We start from the raw sequence: 17837 nt of genomic DNA, 5'->3' as shown, positions 1-17837 counted from the left end.
ATCCAAATTTCTGGGCAGTCAAGTCGTCAAGTAAATTGTCTGTGTTCTTTTAAAATTCACCAAAAAAATGTCAACAAAAGGCATTGAATCAAGATTGCGAAGCTACAAATACAATGACAGAGACCAAGCAGTAAGTAATTTTCGTTGCACTTGAACGAGTGTAGAGTTTGGATAATTATCTCATTTAACAAAATATTAAGATATACTTGAAGGTTAAATTCTCTCGAACCAACCTTTAGTCTTGGTACCGAATCATTTTATTTTAAAATCAAGGAGTTACTTGAGGTTTTAAGGATATCTGCTTCTGTCTTTATCAGAATTTAAGAAAGGAAATGCTTCAATTCAAAGTGTCCTTTCAGGAATATTATTTCAAGAAACAAAACGAAGCATTTTCTATTCCACTAATTCCAGCAGAAAAAAGTATTTCATTCTCGTGAATTTTGTGTTTGATGTTGCCTCTATTGTGTAGAAGTTGGTATTTCTTATACCAATAGTTACATCCTTAAATTTTTCTGCAAGACATGTTTTAGATTAAGCATTGCTATTCAGTGTTGGAAGGCTTGAACATAACTTCATTAATTTGTCGAGCTGTCTTGCATGTCAATGTGAGCTGATTGCTTATGAGCATGATTTAGAAATGTTGAACTCTTTCAGCTTTACCTCATTGATCAAGTTTAATTTATTGGTATAATTTACGATTGTTAGCAATCAAGTTCCAAGGCTTTATAACATGTTTTGAATTGATGGAATTTATGATATGGAATAAATTAGTTGGAATAAAGCTTGTGTCTAATGTTGATTATGTTGACAATGGCAAAATATTAATTTTTGTTATTCACCTGGTAATGTTTTGAATATGAAGTGATTTGCATCATCCACTTTTTATTTGTTTGTTTGGCATACAATTCTATCAATTATTATATTAAATGATTTATATACCTGCTGCAATGGTTTTCCTTATAGTACATTCATAATTAGTCCATCAATTATGAGACCAACATTGTTCAAGTGCATTTTTAAAATGCTTTTCGGCTGTTCATATATAGGTAGATATCAAGCCTAAAGATTTCCTTCAAAATAAAATATTTTATTATTTACATTGTTATTCATGCTGCTCTTATAGTCATCACGACAAAGGCGAAATGAAGTAACAGTCGAGTTAAGAAAGGTTGTAAATTTAAATTTTTGTATAAATCTGTTAGTTGGAGAATTATGAAAGTACGTTTTTATCATATAAAGTAAACACATGTTTAAAACAAATTATTTTTATACAAAATGATCAGGTAGCTTGAGAATTGTACTTGTATTTTGTCGTTTCTTTTGCTCTTTTGGTTCATTCATATTTCTACAGAGAGTTTGACTCAAGGATTATGTATTTTAGGCTAAAAAAGATGATCATATGCTGAAAAGAAGAAATGTTCCTGTTGGAGCTTCAGATGAAAAAGAAGAAAAATCACAGGTGTGTTGCATTTCCACTTTATTCCCATTATTTCGAAATTCATCTTATCAAGTTTCACAAAGATGTATTTACAACTAAATGCTACAAAATTTGCTTGTATTTGTCAATAAATAATCAAAAAATGTTAATTGTAAAACTTTATAGAAAAATGGTATGAGGATAAATTATTCAGAAGAAAAAAATGCAATGCATTTTTCTGATAATTAGTTCTACTATGATTATGGAGCATTGCATATTGGGTTTTGTAAATTAAATTAGGACAATTCAATTGGCATTACTAATTACAAATAGAAAATTTGATAATTCCTTATAGAGCCTACTCACCTTTCAGAATTTACACAAAAAATTTTTGTCTTAACATGTTCAAAGTAGTTTATTTTTCACTTGTAAAGCATGACATAGTCATATTTGATTGTTAGATTCTATAGCATCGTATGTTTTGTATATTTTCAGCCATCAGACCTTCAGGCAATAGTTGATGTAAGTGATTTGATAAAAATGGAGATTTTATTGTTAGTTTTTTCTACTTTTGATTTTGTTGTTGTACTTACTCATGTAGAATGCTGCCAGTGCTGACCCCAAGTTACAGCTACAAGCTGTCCAGTCTGCAAGGTGATGGTGGTTGTTTTTAGCTTGTTTTAGTAAAGTTGAACAGATCTTAAATATCAATTAGGGCCAAGCCAGCATGAAAAATTGCAGAAAAATGCTGATATGTCAAACCAGATGATTTACTGAAAAATTGTGAGATAATGAAAAATGTCCAAAATTCACTTTAATTGTTTACTTTGCACAACATGTATATAATTGATACCAGCTTTTTCCATGAAAATTCTAGCGTTTTCCATGAATTTGCATGAAATTCAAAGTTTAATTTTACATATATTTCTTTGAAAATTTGATACAATGCATTGTCAAGTATGTGTGGCTTTAATTCTTGGTCAATAACTGAAAATATAGGACAAGTCACACAGCTTATTAAGATAGAAGAATTAGCTATGTAATAATTTTTTCTTGTTGCTTAATGACATATTAATGCATTTTTCAACAAACATTTTTTCTAACATCCAACAGAAAGCTGTTATCAAGAGATCGAAATCCACCAATTGATGAGCTTATAGAGTGAGTTAAATATGTCCACATTCTTGTTAATTATGAATCATCGCAAATCATCAAATAAAGCTTTCCTTTTTATTTCAGTTGTATTTTTTATAAAGATGATTTGAGTTTAATTTTGTTTGAGCAAGCTATGGCGATTTGAATAATTTTAATCCATATTTTGTTTAGGTCGGGAATTTTACCTATTTTGGTTGGATGTCTGAGCAATGAAGAACAGTACGTTTTTTCGTCGTCATTTTGCAACACGCTCAACGGGTTTTAAATAGTTTTGACATTCGTGTGATAGTTATAATTTTGATACATCAATTTTTAGTTCATCGTTGCAGTTTGAAGCCGCTTGGGCCTTAACAAATATTGCGTCCGGCACATCACGGCAAACTCAAGCTGTTGTGCATGCAGGTATTGCTGGGTTGCAACCATCCCCCTGGGAGTAAGAGAACAATGGAATGCTCGCCATGTTGGATGAAATTTGCATTGTAAATAAGGAAAATCTTTATTGACGTAGCTTGACGTAGCTTGAAAACCAAGAATCGTCCCCTTTGACGATGTTATTATCTCTCATTGTCCCCTTATTGTATTTACGGCGTTATTATCTTCATTGTCCCCTTACTGTATTTACAATGTTATCATCCCTCATATTCAACGTTTTTATTTGATTTTATTTTCATTTTGTCGACCTTAGATGGAGTTGCTGTTTTTGATTTCTGAATGTTTGTTTTTGCCAGGTGCTGTCCCATATTTCATGAAACTTTTATACTCCCCTCATCAAAATGTATGTGAACAGGCCGTTTGGGCTCTAGGAAACATTATTGGTAGGTTTGTTGTTAGCATGGTGATTTGATGAAAAATATTTTGTCTCTGAATAATTGAGCATCGCCGTCTACGGCGTGAAAAGTAACTGTTGTCTTTTGTTTCATTGTACTAAAGTTGATTTCCAACAGCATATGTACGTTTTAATGACTTTGGAACTTTTCTATACACGTTTTTGTTCATTTAATTTTATGGTTATAAATATTTGTTACAAAGACACAATGAAAGTTCCTTTAAAGCATCCAGTTTTTATTTCCAATTGGCGACGCGCATACTTTAGGAAACATTATATCGTCAAGCAGAAAGAAACATTTTATTAAATTAGGTGGGATAAAGAGGATCCCTCGTTCAGTTTGTTTTCAAGACACGTATGATTATTTGGGATAAAGAGGATCCCTCGTTCAGTTTGTTTTCAAGACACGTATGATTATGTGGGATAAAGAGGATCCCTCGTTCAGTTTGTTTTCAAGACACGTATGATTAAGTGGGATAAAGAGCATCCCTCGTTCAGTTTGTTTTCAAGACACGTATGATTAGGTGGGATAAAGAGGATCTCGCTCAGTTTGTTTTCAAGACACGTATGATTATGTGGGATAAAGAGGATCCCTCGTTCAGTTTGTTTTCAAGACACGTATGATTATGTGGGATAAAGAGGATCCCTCGTTCAGTTTGTTTTCAAGACACATATGATTAGTGGGATGAAGAGGTTCCCTGTTCAGTTTGTTTTCAAGACACGTATGATTAGGTGGGATAAAGAGGATCCCTCGTTCAGTTTGTTTTCAAGACACGTATGATTATGTGGGATAAAGAGCATCCCTCGTTCAGTTTGTTTTCAAAACACGTATGATTAGGTGGGATAAAGAGGATCCCTCGTTCAGTTTGTTTTCAAGACACGTATGATTATGTGGGATAAAGAGGATCCCTCGTTCAGTTTGTTTTCAAGACACGTATGATTAGGTGGGATAAAGAGGATCCCTCGTTCAGTTTGTTTTCAAGACACGTATGATTAGGTGGGATAAAGAGGTTCCCTCGTTCAGTTTGTTTTCAAGACACGTATGATTAGTGGGATGAAGAGGTTCCCTCGTTCAGTTTGTTTTCAAGACACGTATGATTAGGTGGGATAAAGAGGATCCCTCGTTCAGTTTGTTTTCAAGACACGTATGATTAGTGGGATGAAGAGGTTCCCTCGTTCAGTTTGTTTTCAAGACACGTATGATTATGCGTGTTGATATGATTTTCTTTTCGTTTTATAAGGTGACGGACCTCAACTGCGAGATTTTGTTATTCAACATGGTGTGGTAGCCCCTCTTTTACAATTTGTTAATCCTTCAGTACCAGTAAGTATTAATTTGGCAGAGAATTTTTCTTTTCTACGGTATAACGTCAACGGTTTGAGCATTGAAACTGGAATCCCTCCCTCCCTCCCTCCCTGCGCTAGATTTTTAGTTGAGCACAAACCGGGTGTTTCGGGAACTTTTGAGGATGAAAATTTGATTTAATTTTGTTTCATGCTATGGTGACTTAATTAAATCATATCAGCATTAAAAGTCCTTGGCGTTCATCGTCAAACGTCGTAATCTTCATTTCAGGACAATTTCACTTTATTGATTTTGTTTTTACGTTTCTTTTTGAAGCTAACATTTCTTAGAAATGTAACTTGGGTCATTGTTAATCTTTGTCGAAATAAGAACCCTGCTCCGCCTATGAAAACAATCCAAGAGGTAAGGTGTTGAGTTAAAAGAATTTGTTGCAATGGTAAATAAGAGATAGACGCACATTGATATGGTGTTTTAGACTTGCATGTTTCCCATGATTTCATTTGGAGATTAATTATTGATTGTATTCCGTAATAAAGTAAATGGTTTGAACCCGGGAGTATCGTTACATGTTTGTAGATGTTGATCGTCCAGGTTAGTAGAGTCCTGAGAAGGACTGTTGTTGTTGATGTTGACTGACGTTTCGACAACCTTAGCGGTAGTCATCTTCAAAGTCAACCGCTAAGGTTGTCGAAACGTCAGTCAGCAAAAACAAAAAATAGTCCTTCTCAGGACCATACTAACCTGAACGATCAGCATCTACAAACATGATTGTATTCCGTGATGTCTGCATAGTGTAAGCATTGCTGTTGTCGTTAAAGACTCAGGCATGGACAACACTCCATACTCTATGTCTAGTGAGGTTTATTTAACAAATTCACTTACCTCGTCACACCTAATCATTTAAAAGCGTTATGTTCATGTTGGATTAATTGTTTAGGTTTTACCGGCTTTAGCTTTGCTTATCAGACATTCGGATTTAGATGTAAGTAAATGACTTATCAACTGCAGCTAATGTGAAGTCTTTATAACGAAAAGTAGTGTAAATATACACTCATTTATTATTCAATTACATGCGGTAATTTTTGTTAAGATTTTGGTCGACACAGTATGGGCGTTGTCTTATTTAACGGACGGTGGAAATGAACAGATTCAAGTATGATTTTAAATATTTGCACTGTGGATACTGCTTGACTTTAAATAAATAGACACACTTGGTTTTCAGAAAGTCGTCTTTCAATAGATATGTGTTTGTTGGCCTTTTTATTAACGTTGTGTGTTATGCGTTGTTGGCCTTTCAATAGACGTGCGTTGTTAGTTTTTCTATAGGCGTTGCACATTTGTTGGTCTTTCTATAATCGTTGTATATTTGTTGGTCTTTCTATAGACGTTAACGGCTTTGCGCTTGTTGGTCTTTCTATGACGTTGTTCGTTTGTTGGTTTTCCTAGAGATGTTATGCGTTGTTTGTTTTCCTAGAGATGTTATGCGTTGTTGGTCTTTCTATGACGTTGTGCGTTTGTTGGTCTTTCTATGACGTTGTGCGTTTGTTGGTCTTTCTATGACGTTGTGCGTTTGTTAGTTTTCCTAGAGATGTTATGCGTTGTTGGTTTTCCTAGAGATGTTATGCGTTGTTGGTTTTCCTAGAGATGTTATGCGTTGTTGGTTTTTCTAGAGATGTTATGCGTTGTTGGTTTTTCTATGACGTTGTGCGATTGTTGCCTATTGGCCTTTCTGTATACGTTGTCTTTCAGTTTATCATGTAATATATTATAAAAGTCGAGGCTTTTAATACGTATTAAAACAGCGTGTATTGAGTTTGAACTGAAGAATTTTCTTGGAAACGTCTTTTATTTTGCTTCTGTTTCATTTTAAGGACTACGTACAAGGTACTACGTATACGAGCTTTGTATTTCATATTTACAGGTGGTCATTGAATCTGGTGTCGTTCCTGCTTTGGTACCACTACTTAGTCATAATGAAATAAAGCTACAGACAGCTGCATTAAGAGCAGTTGGAAATATCGTTACTGGAACGGATGAACAAACACAGGTTTGAACTTTGTTTTGCGATTAAGAAGTAATTTTTTAAATAAACCATTATAAACAATTAAGTTCATATACTAAAACATATTATATAGAGTTGTTAAAGCTGCCTGAGTTTGCTAACAAAATGGACGTTAAGATATTTTGTACATATTTTATGTGCGTTTGCTAATCATTTATTGTTTTAGATTGTTTTATCTTGTGGAGCCCTTAATCATTTTAGTGCTCTGCTTACACATAGTAAAGAAAAAATAAAAAAGGTAAATTTGACTTTGGTTATGTGTTTCTACCGTCAACTCATTATAACTCAGTAACTGCCTGATATTACTTAATGGTAGCCACCACGACATCCCCACGTGGCCACCATGGCATCCCCACGTGGCCATCATGAAATCCCCACGTATTTACAATTTTATTTCATTGGACATTTTTTGGGCCATTAACTGTCGAAAATCAGTTATTTCATAGCCGTTTTTATCTAAGTTTTTGTTTGCTTATTCTGATAATTACACGGAGGCAATTTTGTGATAGATTATGCAATCTATCTGTTTTTTCTATTATGGGATGGAGAGGGATGCATGGGAGTAAATAGGTAAAGATAAACATTTTGTGTGGGCGGAGCTGTCGTTGTTTATCCAATGATTTTAGTTTGAAGAAATGTTATGGTTACGTGACGAAAACATTATTTTCATTAGGAAGCAGTATGGTTTTTATCAAACATCACTGCTGGTAATCGTGTTCAAGTACAGGTACGATATATTTTGTAAAACCTATTTTATCGCGAGATGTGTATGTCTCTACGTATGTCATCAAATGTTGCATTGAATCAAATGTTGCTGCTTGGTAACTAGTAACTATTCACAATGTCAATTTGGGATGAAATTTTCGTGTTGAAATTACCTATTCTTACTTTCCTGGTAATGCATGTGAAGCTGATCTTACAATGCAGTCCTGATCATATACCATTAATTTTGACCCTACCATGTCATACTGACTATACTATGTATTGCTGACCATACCATGTCTTACTGACCATACCATGTAGTACTGACCATACCATGTAGTACTGACCATACCATGTAGTACTGACCATACCATGTCTTACTGACCATACCATGTAGTACTGACCATACCATGTCATACTGACCATACCATGTATTGACCATACCATGTAGTACTGACCATACCATGTAGTACTGACCATACCATGTCATACTGACCATACCATGTCTTACTGACCATACTATGTAGTACTGACCCTACCATGTCTTACTGACCATACCATGTCTTTCTGATCATACCATGTCATACTGACCATACCATGTCTTACTGATCATACCATGTAGTACTGACCATACCATGTCATACTGACCATACCATGTAGTACTGACCATACCATGTCTTACTGACCATACCATGTCTTACTGACCATACCATGTAGTACTGACCACACCATGTCATACTGACCATACCGTGTCATACTGACCATACCATGTAGTACTGACCACCATGTCATACTGAACATACCATGTCATACTGACCATACTATGTAGTACTGACCCTTCCATGTAGTACTGACCATACCATGTCTTACTGACCATACTATGTAGTACTGACCATACCATGTCTTACTGACCATACCATGTCTTACTGATCATACCATGTAGTACTGACCATACCATGTCATACTGACCATACCATGTAGTACTGACCATACCATGTCTTACTGACCATACCATGTAGTACTGACCATACTATGTAGTACTGACCCTACCATGTCATACTGACCATACCATGTCTTTCTGACCATACTATGTTGTACTGACCCTACCATGTCTTACTGACCATACCATGTCTTACTGATCATACCATGTCTTACTGATCATACCATGTAGTACTGACCATACCATGTCATACTGACCATACCATGTAGTACTGACCATACCATGTCTTACTGATCATACCATGTAGTACTGACCATACCATGTAGTATTGATCATACCATGTCTTACTGACCATACCATGTAGTACTGACCATACCATGTCATACTGAACATACCATGTCATACTGACCATACTATGTAGTACTGACCCTACCATATAGTACTGTCCATACCATGTCTTACTGACCATACCATGTAGTACTGACCATACCATGTCATACTGACCATACCGTGTCATACTGACCATACCATGTAGTACTGACCATACCATGTCATACTGAACATACCATGTCCTACTGACCATACTATGTAGTACTGACCCTACCATGTAGTACTGACCATACCATGTCTTACTGACCATACCATGTCTTACTGACCATACCATGTCATACTGACCATACCGTGTCATACTGACCATACCATGTCTTACTGACCATACCATGTCTTACTGATCATACCATGTAGTACTGACCATACCATGTCATACTGACCATACCATGTCATACTGACCATACTATGTAGTACTGACCCTACCATGTAGTACTGACCATACCATGTCTTACTGACCATACCATGTCTTACTGACCATACCATGTCATACTGACCATACCGTGTCATACTGACCATACCATGTCTTACTGACCATACCGTGTCATACTGACCATACCATGTCTTACTGACCATACCATGTCTTACTGATCATACCATGTAGTACTGACCATACCATGTAGTACTGACCATACCATGTCTTACTGACCATACTATGTAGTACTGACCCTACCATGTCTTACTGACCATACCATTTAGTACTGACCATACCATGTCTTACTGACCATACAATGTCTTACTGATCATACCACGAAGCACTGACCATATCAAGCCATGGCTACCATACCCTATCATTCCTAATGCACCATACGAGTCAACAAGCTAATGTAGCTTTTTGCATCGTTGTTTGTTCGCAATTCTCATCTATGAAGGTATATTTAATAATCTGTTTTTTAATCGCAGGAAGTTATCGATGCTAACCTTATACCTCTCATAATCGAAGCTTTAGAAACGGTATTTATGCTCAAATTTCGATATCTTCTCAAAGTCTCTCAATAAATTATTTTACGTTATATTAAGGGCGAATTCCAAACACAAAAAGAAGCGGCGTGGGCCGTGAGCAATCTTACAATTAGTGGTAGCCCCGAGCAGGTACATTGTCTCGTTGATTTTTTGTGTTTATTCTTGAATTATTAATGCCATTTGCTCCTTAAGTACATACGTGTCGTCAGATTTATTATTTCAATTTTTTTTCAATAATATGATTAATGTTTGACCTTTTTTTTTTCTCTTTGCTAACATTTGAACTATTTTATCCTCTTCGATTTCGATTTCAATTAATGATTGCTAACCATAAGATGATCAAATAATCACAGTAAATCGTAAAACAAGTATTATAGCTATTTTTTCGATTATGCCACCCGTGCTAAAGGGAAGGAAGTGTAGGACAAAAATAAATTACTTTACAGATCAAAAACGTTAATGCATTTTTAAAAATGCAGGTATCGGTATTAATACAAGCCAACGCGATTCCGTCATTCTGTAAATTACTGGATGTCAAGGATCCACAGGTATACATATAGTACGCATGTTCATTATGTAACGGATGCACAGGTATACATATAGTACACATGCTCATTACGTCTTTAACATACATTTACTACAACACGACTTTAAGAATTGTAACCTAGAAGACTGTTGGGGTAACAGAATTCCTTTCTGTTGAAACTAAAATGCTTCGTGTCCTTAGATGTGAAAGCTAGGACACTCAGAAACATAGGAAACACTGAGAAAGCTAGGACACACTGAGAAACATAGGAAACACTGTGAAAGCTAGGACACACTGAGAAACATAGCAAATACTGTGAAAGCTAGGACACACTAAGAAACATAGCAAATACTGTGAAAGCTAGGACACACTGAGAAACATAGGAAACACTGTGAAAGCTAGGACACACTGAGAAACATAGGAAACACTGTGAAAGCTATGACACACTGAGAAACAGCAAATACTGTGAAAGCTAGGACACAATGTGAAACATTAGCAAATACTGTGAAAGCTAGAAATGTCGTCATTTCCTATATTTGTTATTATATGTAAGTCATTTCCTAAATTTCAGGTTGTTCAAGTTGTTTTAGATGGTCTACATAATATGTTGAAGGTGAGAAAATTCGATGAACCAAAAATTGCGATGTATATACGTCGTTTGTCTGTTATCATATTTAGAATCCAGTTACGTATGAAAGCAGTGCGCTTTAGTTATAAGATAAATTTTTTTAATGCATGAAGATTTGCAAGATCAATCAAGACCTCTCAATGTCAATCCACAAATAATATGTATCAATCACAATTTTCAGTGTTCTCTTACCTGAAATAAATATCAATAAAATGTATCATTCCTCACACGTATTCAAACACAAACATCATTGGCTGTTGTCAGGTTGGCGATTTTCCGTGGAAGTAATTTTAACACCATACCTACCTACGCCATCTATGGCGCTATGCGTGCATTTTGCAATTTCATATAAAATCTTTTGACTCGGAGGAATAGTTTCCATTCTCAACATGTTGTTGTCTAAAACTTAGATGGCAGGTGACGACAGCGATGAAATTGCAAGAATTATAGAAGAAGCTGGAGGTGAGATGATAATCTCCTATTGTTCTTTAAAAATAAAATAATTCAATAAAACAGTTGAAAAATATATGCTCGCCGCCACGTACGTTTCATCACCTTCCTCTCCATTCATTTTCAAAGGTTTGGATAGAATAGAAAAGTTACAGCAACACGAAAACGAAGAAATCTATAAACTCACGTATAAAATTATTGATCGATATTTCTCAAACGAGGTACGTTTCTTCTATTGCATCATGTGCATTTTCAACATCGATTACAATCACCGCATTAGTATTTATCACATCTCAACCACTGATATGTATATTACATGGATCGCGCATCACTAATTAAATTTGAAGCCAGAAGGCCGCCATATTGAACAGTCACGTCACGAGGTTGACATGCAAATTATATCAATTTCTGCTATCAAAAATTGCGAGAAGCGTCTCTTATGGTGCATTGACAAAACTGCCACGTATTGGCTTTAACAAGATTAAATGTAGGAAACAGTTGTGCTATTAAGAAAGGATTTATTCCAAAATTTTCGTGACACCATTTGAGAGATGCTATCGCAAGAGAATGCTTCTAGCTCACGTTGAAAGATTTTTTAGGGTGTATAAGTACAATGCGCTCCAAAATTCATTGCTATCGTGGTTCTTTACTATAGATTATTATTGTGAGTGGCACTTTTCAATATGGCGGAGCATCTAATTACAGCTGTCTACTTCCGGATTCAAATTTTTGCACTAACGATATTAGGAATTCACGACCTTGTAATATACATATCCAATGATCTTAACCGAGCATGTTGATGTTGAAAGTCGGCTTGCCGGCCATTGCTATATTTAGGGCGATAACGACGAGCAGGAATTTGCACCACAAGAGGTCGACGGTGGACTTCAATTTAGCGCGCGCGATAACGTTCCCGAAGAGGGTTTCAAATTTTAGTAAGTGTTCCATAAAATCTACTGTCGAAAAATTGGGAACTTCATATTGGATCCTTAATCATCTGCTCTGGTGTCCTCCATCTTAAAGTTACCTCCTTCGTCTCCTAAAATCGTTTTGAATGAAATGAAATGAAGAGCAAATCGCATGCAAGCTATAGTGATGTTGGGTTGGTATCAAATGATGGAGAGCAAATCTCAAGAAAGTTTTCAATTGTAAAAAATATCATCGCCAACATTTCGCCACGCCGCATTCTGTCAACATGAACTAAAAAAGCCTCGTTATGTTGAATGGTTCGATTTGCACATTGATGGTGAATTTACGAGATGTCCCGGGGGGGATTTCCCGCGAATAATCGCAAGAAATCATGGATGTTTTGTATAGTAAAAAGAAATGTTTATTGCTACGTCTTTGTGCTGAAAACTCAAACGATTTTTGAAACTAGACATTGGAGCATTCAAGAAGCGACCGTATTTTAATTATACTTGGTATTGTATATATGTTTTTCACTAAATTTGTATATTTTAAAACTGTTGGAATGGATGCTTTGCAAAATTCAATATGGGGTTTTTCGCATTTTTACCGTCTGTCTTTGTTCGTTCACTTTGTGTTATTTTTATAGCGAGAGCGTTCTCAACTCGTGCATCTGAAGGCATTTAGTCTTTGTTCGTTCACTTTGTGTTATTTTAATAACGACAGCGTTCTCAACTCGTGCATTTGAAGGCATTTAAAAGAGCGCTTGTGGTTTATAAGAACTTCCTCACTACACATTCTCTAGACATTACATTGGTGAATTTTCAAACCGATTAAGTCACTTTGCAAATTGGATCGCAATTCCCCCAACGAATAACGTGTCGATAGTTACAATAAAATACTGTTAAAAATCGCATTTAAAAAGAAATCTTGGCAGCACTGTGTTTTTTTGACGTGCTTTGAATGAAAATGTTTTAATATATGTATTTTCAAACTCTGGCACAAACCAATGTTATAGGTGGTGTGCAACCATTCCCCTGGGTGTAAGAGAACACAATGGTACGTGCGCCATGTTGAATGACATTTGCATTGTAAGGAATTCCTTTGTTAAAATCATCTAACATGGCGGCCATGACGTAGCTTGCACACCAAGAAAACTCTAATGCCCGTTTCAAACGTTGAACTTTACGTGCACCGAACGCATTATTTATAACCGAATTAATAATCTTTGAGCTTTCTGGACTTGATGTAGCATAATGACATAGACAATGAACCGTAATTTTCATAATAACAAAAGATCTTTCATCAGCGCGTACAGTTCTCTCCAACTGGTTCGACATTTACCATTTCAAGCCTTTCAAGCGTAATGAAGCATAATTTCTTGTTCTTTAGATTTTTTTTTTTTGCAGTGTATTGTTTTCATTGCACATCGAGCCAATTATATTCTCTGATCGTGTGGGTGGGTAGGGATCGAATATTTTTGAACAACTTACTGCAAGATATTTTCTGAGTGATATTTGTCGAGTAAGGATGTTCATCTGTTGAAGTGAAGATTTTTGCTGTGTTGATGAAAAGTTTGGGAAAGTTAATGGTAGTGATGTTTGGGAAAATATACAGACTAAGTTTACGTTTGAAGAAATCGGGCCACAGATGAAATCATTGCATGGTTTTTAATTTCGTCGAAAAGAAGAGAAGTTCAGCGTCAATCCCAAAAAGAAGGCGGATAATGATAAATGGTGGATCGTTGGGAAGATCTTGGTGTCGGAGCATGGATTCCTGGCGGTAGGTAGTCCGTAAATTATGATTATGACGATGCCTTTGTAAGGTTTACTTTGGAAGAATTTAAATCGCTGTAATAAAAGTAGGTATGTGTTAAGTATAAGTCCACCCTAGGTATAAACTGGGGCTATCAAAGCGTGGTTTCAACTAATAAAATAAGCATGAGCGAGAAACCTTTAGTTCTTTTATTCTCGTAGGATTTAAATAGACAAAAAAACGGAATTTTCTTTCGTTCATCATTATGCTTGTGCTTATGTTAAAGCTAATCTTACATGCTTCGCTTACTGTCGTTGGTGCCTTATTTCGTCTGGTGAACTTAGGTATTTTAATCAGACATAATTTTAGTGTGCAGTGATAAAATATAAAATGTACAGTGATAAAATTATATTCATAATTATTCATTTAGCAAAGGAATGAAACGCTAAGCTGAGAAAGCTGAGATCAGCGATTCACACAAACAAAAAAACCTATTGTAAACTGTGAAACTAGTAATGATAAACTACTAAAATTTTTAATGTGATATTTATTATTTTGAGTGTTTACAAGATGGGTGACAATGGACAGCACCTAGTATAAAACATTGGCAAAAAAACCTGCTCTATAAACATCAAAATCATACTTTGGGTATCCATGTTTTCAAATAGAACCATCAGTTAAGAAATTCAATTTAACTGAAATAAATAGTTTAGAAAGTGAATACCATAATGAACGATTGAGAATCGCAGAAGATAAAGAGAAAAGATGGTAGTGAAGTGAGTGATATACAAGAAATTCGAACATAAGAACGGATAAATATGCAAAACAAAAAACTATGGCGTTTAATCTACACATCAAAGTGCCATATTAAAGTACAAAGAAATATCTTAAGGAAGTATGAACAGTCTGTTAATGCTTTGATAACGGAGAGATTTGGTCGTAAATACCATAATATATCCTACACTTAAAAAGTCGATTTCATTGCTCCCTCATAATATTCTATATTTTTAGATTATAACGCCTTCGTCAAGATGATGAAAATGGAAGAAATAGATTACTTTTCAACATAAAACATTCTTCTTTCTCCTCGATTTCATTCTTCTTACAGACCATATTCCATAACTCTATGAAATAATGCTTTCATCTTATAATTCGAAATTGTATTTGCGTATCCTGATGTGGATGTTTATAGTTATATATTTGCATGTTAACAGACTGGCATTCCTATTCCATCGAGTAATGTTATAGAAGCTAGCAGGAATCAGTTAACATGCTGGTTAACATGACAAAAGAGGTTCTTCAGACGGGCGTTGATGAACTTCAAATGTTTGGACCTTGCTTGCAAACATTAAAATGAAACTTAATTTACAATTTATTTATTAAAGTACAAAAAAGAAATTGCAATACGCTGGCAGAGTATTGCACAATCTTTAAATTATGTATAGTCTATTTGAACTAGAAGAGATGGCCGTTTCAGTCGATAGACTTTAAATATTTAGTCGCTTATTGTTACATATAATTGGCCCTGTTATGACATTGAGGGATGTTATAACAGTGTCTACGTAGCAGTTAAAACAAAATGAACGCAAACATTTTCTGATAATGTTGTTTGAAACAGTAATTTCATGTTTGCATCTAAGAATAAGCCTTCCCTGCAAATGTTTGCAGTTTACAGCTGTTTACAGCCGACAGAAACTTTAACAGATCTTCTGCAAACACTGGTTTTACGAAATACACGAACGTCAAGTTTGTCATGATTGCATTTTACGTTTACTTTTACAGTCATACGTGGCAACAGCAGCAGATAAAGACTGCGGTATGTGTTTGTTTGTTTGACCATTGTTAATTTTGCATTCCACTAAACTCATTGTTTAGTATTTTTCAGATTCAGCGGACGAGAAGATGTATAAAGAAGAATTCGGGGCTGTAAGTGTTTCTATCATTCATGCAATCTAACAATCTTGTTGCTTATGTCTCCTTTAGAACGACGTAGTCTGTCATGGGTAATTAACGTTCCTTACGGTAAGTTGAACCAAGTATCGTTCAATTTTCCATACCACTAACTTATTTTTTAGTATTTTTCAGATTCAGAGGATGAGAAGATGTATGAAGAAGAATTCGGGGCTGTAAGTGTTTCTATCCTTCATGTAACCTAACAATCTTGTTGCTTATGTCTTTGGTAGAACGACGTGGTCTATCATGGTTAATTAACGTTTCTTACGGTAAGTTAAACCAAGTATTATATTTTAAAGAAAGTATTTTCAGAAAACAAAATCTTTGACTTTTATTCTTCTATGATCGGTGTTTGCAGATGATCAATTGAAGATTTTGATTATGCCAAAAGTATAAATGTCTCGAGCAAAATCCTATCTAAACACACTAACACAAAAACATTGAAATTTGCAATATTCTAACTAAGTTAGAGAGTTCCCTCGCTCTCTAATTTAGAAAAGAATTTCTGTAAAAATCGATGTATTCCAAAATAGACTTCTGCCACCTATTTTGGAATAGTTTTGCACAAAACTTCATGCAGCGTACACTTGGTAATCTAAACAATTTTCTGTAATTAAAATAAAATCTTGCATATGTAATATAAAGTGTGCTTGAGTTGAATTAGGACTGCATTGAAACGAGAACACCAAGTATTTGAAACATTTATTTAAGTATCTCAAATGAATATACAAATTTTATTACTATTGGTTCATTCTTGAAGGTTAAATTGGTAATTGTAGAGGGTAGAAAATTTTATGGAAACGTTTGTAGAAGTACCAAATTTCGTTCGTTATGGTCAGTGATTTTTGTTATGGATAACGTTATCGCTCAGTGTGCATATTATCAAGAAGCATCACCTGTAAAGTTTGTAGTTTTGTATGGCAAAACATATTATAATAAGTAAAATCTATATTTGCCAGGCTACCCACTAGTACGCACTGCGTTCCTATTTTTGCTCTGTTTCGTTCTCTTACTCTGTTTACAACAAAACACGTGTGCTATAAAAACGGTTTCTTTCGATACTTTTTTTCAATAAAATATTATTCAATGAGTGACTCACAATAAGTTAGAAACTGTGGTCCCGAACAAAGGTTTGGTAAATCATGTAAATATATGTATAAACACCCGGTTGAAATATGGGGCGTTGCTTTTGTCATTAAAGTCTAGAAAAATTAATAAGAATTTGATTCTATTTGTCATTTATAATTGTAAATAACAGAATCTTGCGTTGTGTAAATGCTAACAAGGAATTAAATAAAGTAACCTTACACTGAGAGTTAAACTAAACGTGGAGGGAAATTTGAAAAAAAATTAATGTTTTATCTTTAACCATGGTTTAATTAATTACTGGTTGTTTTGAATGGATATTGGTGTTTTTAGCAGCGTTTTTGAGTAGAATGTAAATTACTTTCTCTTTGGAGACAAGAATCGAAATTTCCAGAATTTAATGTTTTTCATGGTGACTGAATAATTATGCTATTCGTGTAGTAAATGTCCAAGAAACGTCTCCTGTCATAAAAACACCTCCAATCCAATGACGCCATCCTTTAGGTCTGTATTAGACGCCTCTCTATCTAATAAACAAAAATACACAAAAATATTTATTACTTACCAGCAGACAAAATTACTATAAATAGACAAAAACTCTATACAAAATTTATTATTGGAAGTTAATAGCAGCCAGACCACTAGATAATTTATGGATTACAAATCACTCCGGGACTCGCGTTTTATCGTCATATTATTCGTCAGCTTTGCCAAAAATCGCATTAAAATTAAAATGAAACTCTCCGTAAATCTTTGATGAAATCCCAAAAACGCT

The 17837-nt window shown here is 34.9% G+C and overlaps 1 protein-coding gene and 1 long non-coding RNA gene across 3 annotated transcripts; one reads left to right on the top strand and one right to left on the bottom strand.

Moving 5' to 3' along the window:
* Position 1: 1 nt before the first annotated feature.
* On the top strand, positions 2-12855 carry LOC124446351 (importin subunit alpha-3-like). Of its 2 annotated transcripts, XM_046997201.1 has the most exons (23): positions 2-130; positions 1124-1168; positions 1382-1459; positions 1913-1939; positions 2019-2071; positions 2531-2578; positions 2744-2791; positions 2889-2974; positions 3301-3387; positions 4640-4722; positions 5020-5106; positions 5642-5686; positions 5795-5857; positions 6626-6751; positions 6933-7004; positions 7440-7493; positions 9699-9749; positions 9816-9887; positions 10238-10306; positions 10856-10897; positions 11323-11374; positions 11492-11583; positions 12200-12855. In XM_046997201.1, exons 1-23 carry the CDS (start codon positions 68-70, stop codon positions 12296-12298), a joined length of 1542 nt encoding a protein of 513 aa, XP_046853157.1. In that variant the 5' UTR covers positions 2-67; the 3' UTR covers positions 12299-12855. The 2 variants fall into 2 exon arrangements, with proteins under 2 accessions (XP_046853157.1, XP_046853158.1); XM_046997202.1 differs by lacking the exon at positions 5642-5686.
* A 4477-nt stretch (positions 12856-17332) lies between these two features.
* Positions 17333-17790, bottom strand: LOC124446961. Its single transcript, XR_006948565.1, has 2 exons — positions 17702-17790; positions 17333-17589 (listed from the first exon to the last, which is right to left on the bottom strand). It is a non-coding gene; the product is annotated as an uncharacterized LOC124446961 (long non-coding RNA).
* Positions 17791-17837: the final 47 nt, after the last annotated feature.

This window comes from Xenia sp. Carnegie-2017, unplaced genomic scaffold, assembly GCF_021976095.1.
Source record: "Xenia sp. Carnegie-2017 unplaced genomic scaffold, XeniaSp_v1 HiC_scaffold_22, whole genome shotgun sequence".
NCBI classification, from domain to species: domain Eukaryota; kingdom Metazoa; phylum Cnidaria; class Anthozoa; order Malacalcyonacea; family Xeniidae; genus Xenia; species Xenia sp. Carnegie-2017.
Note: the sequence above shows the minus strand (reverse complement) of the source record. Positions and strands in the feature narration are given on the sequence as shown.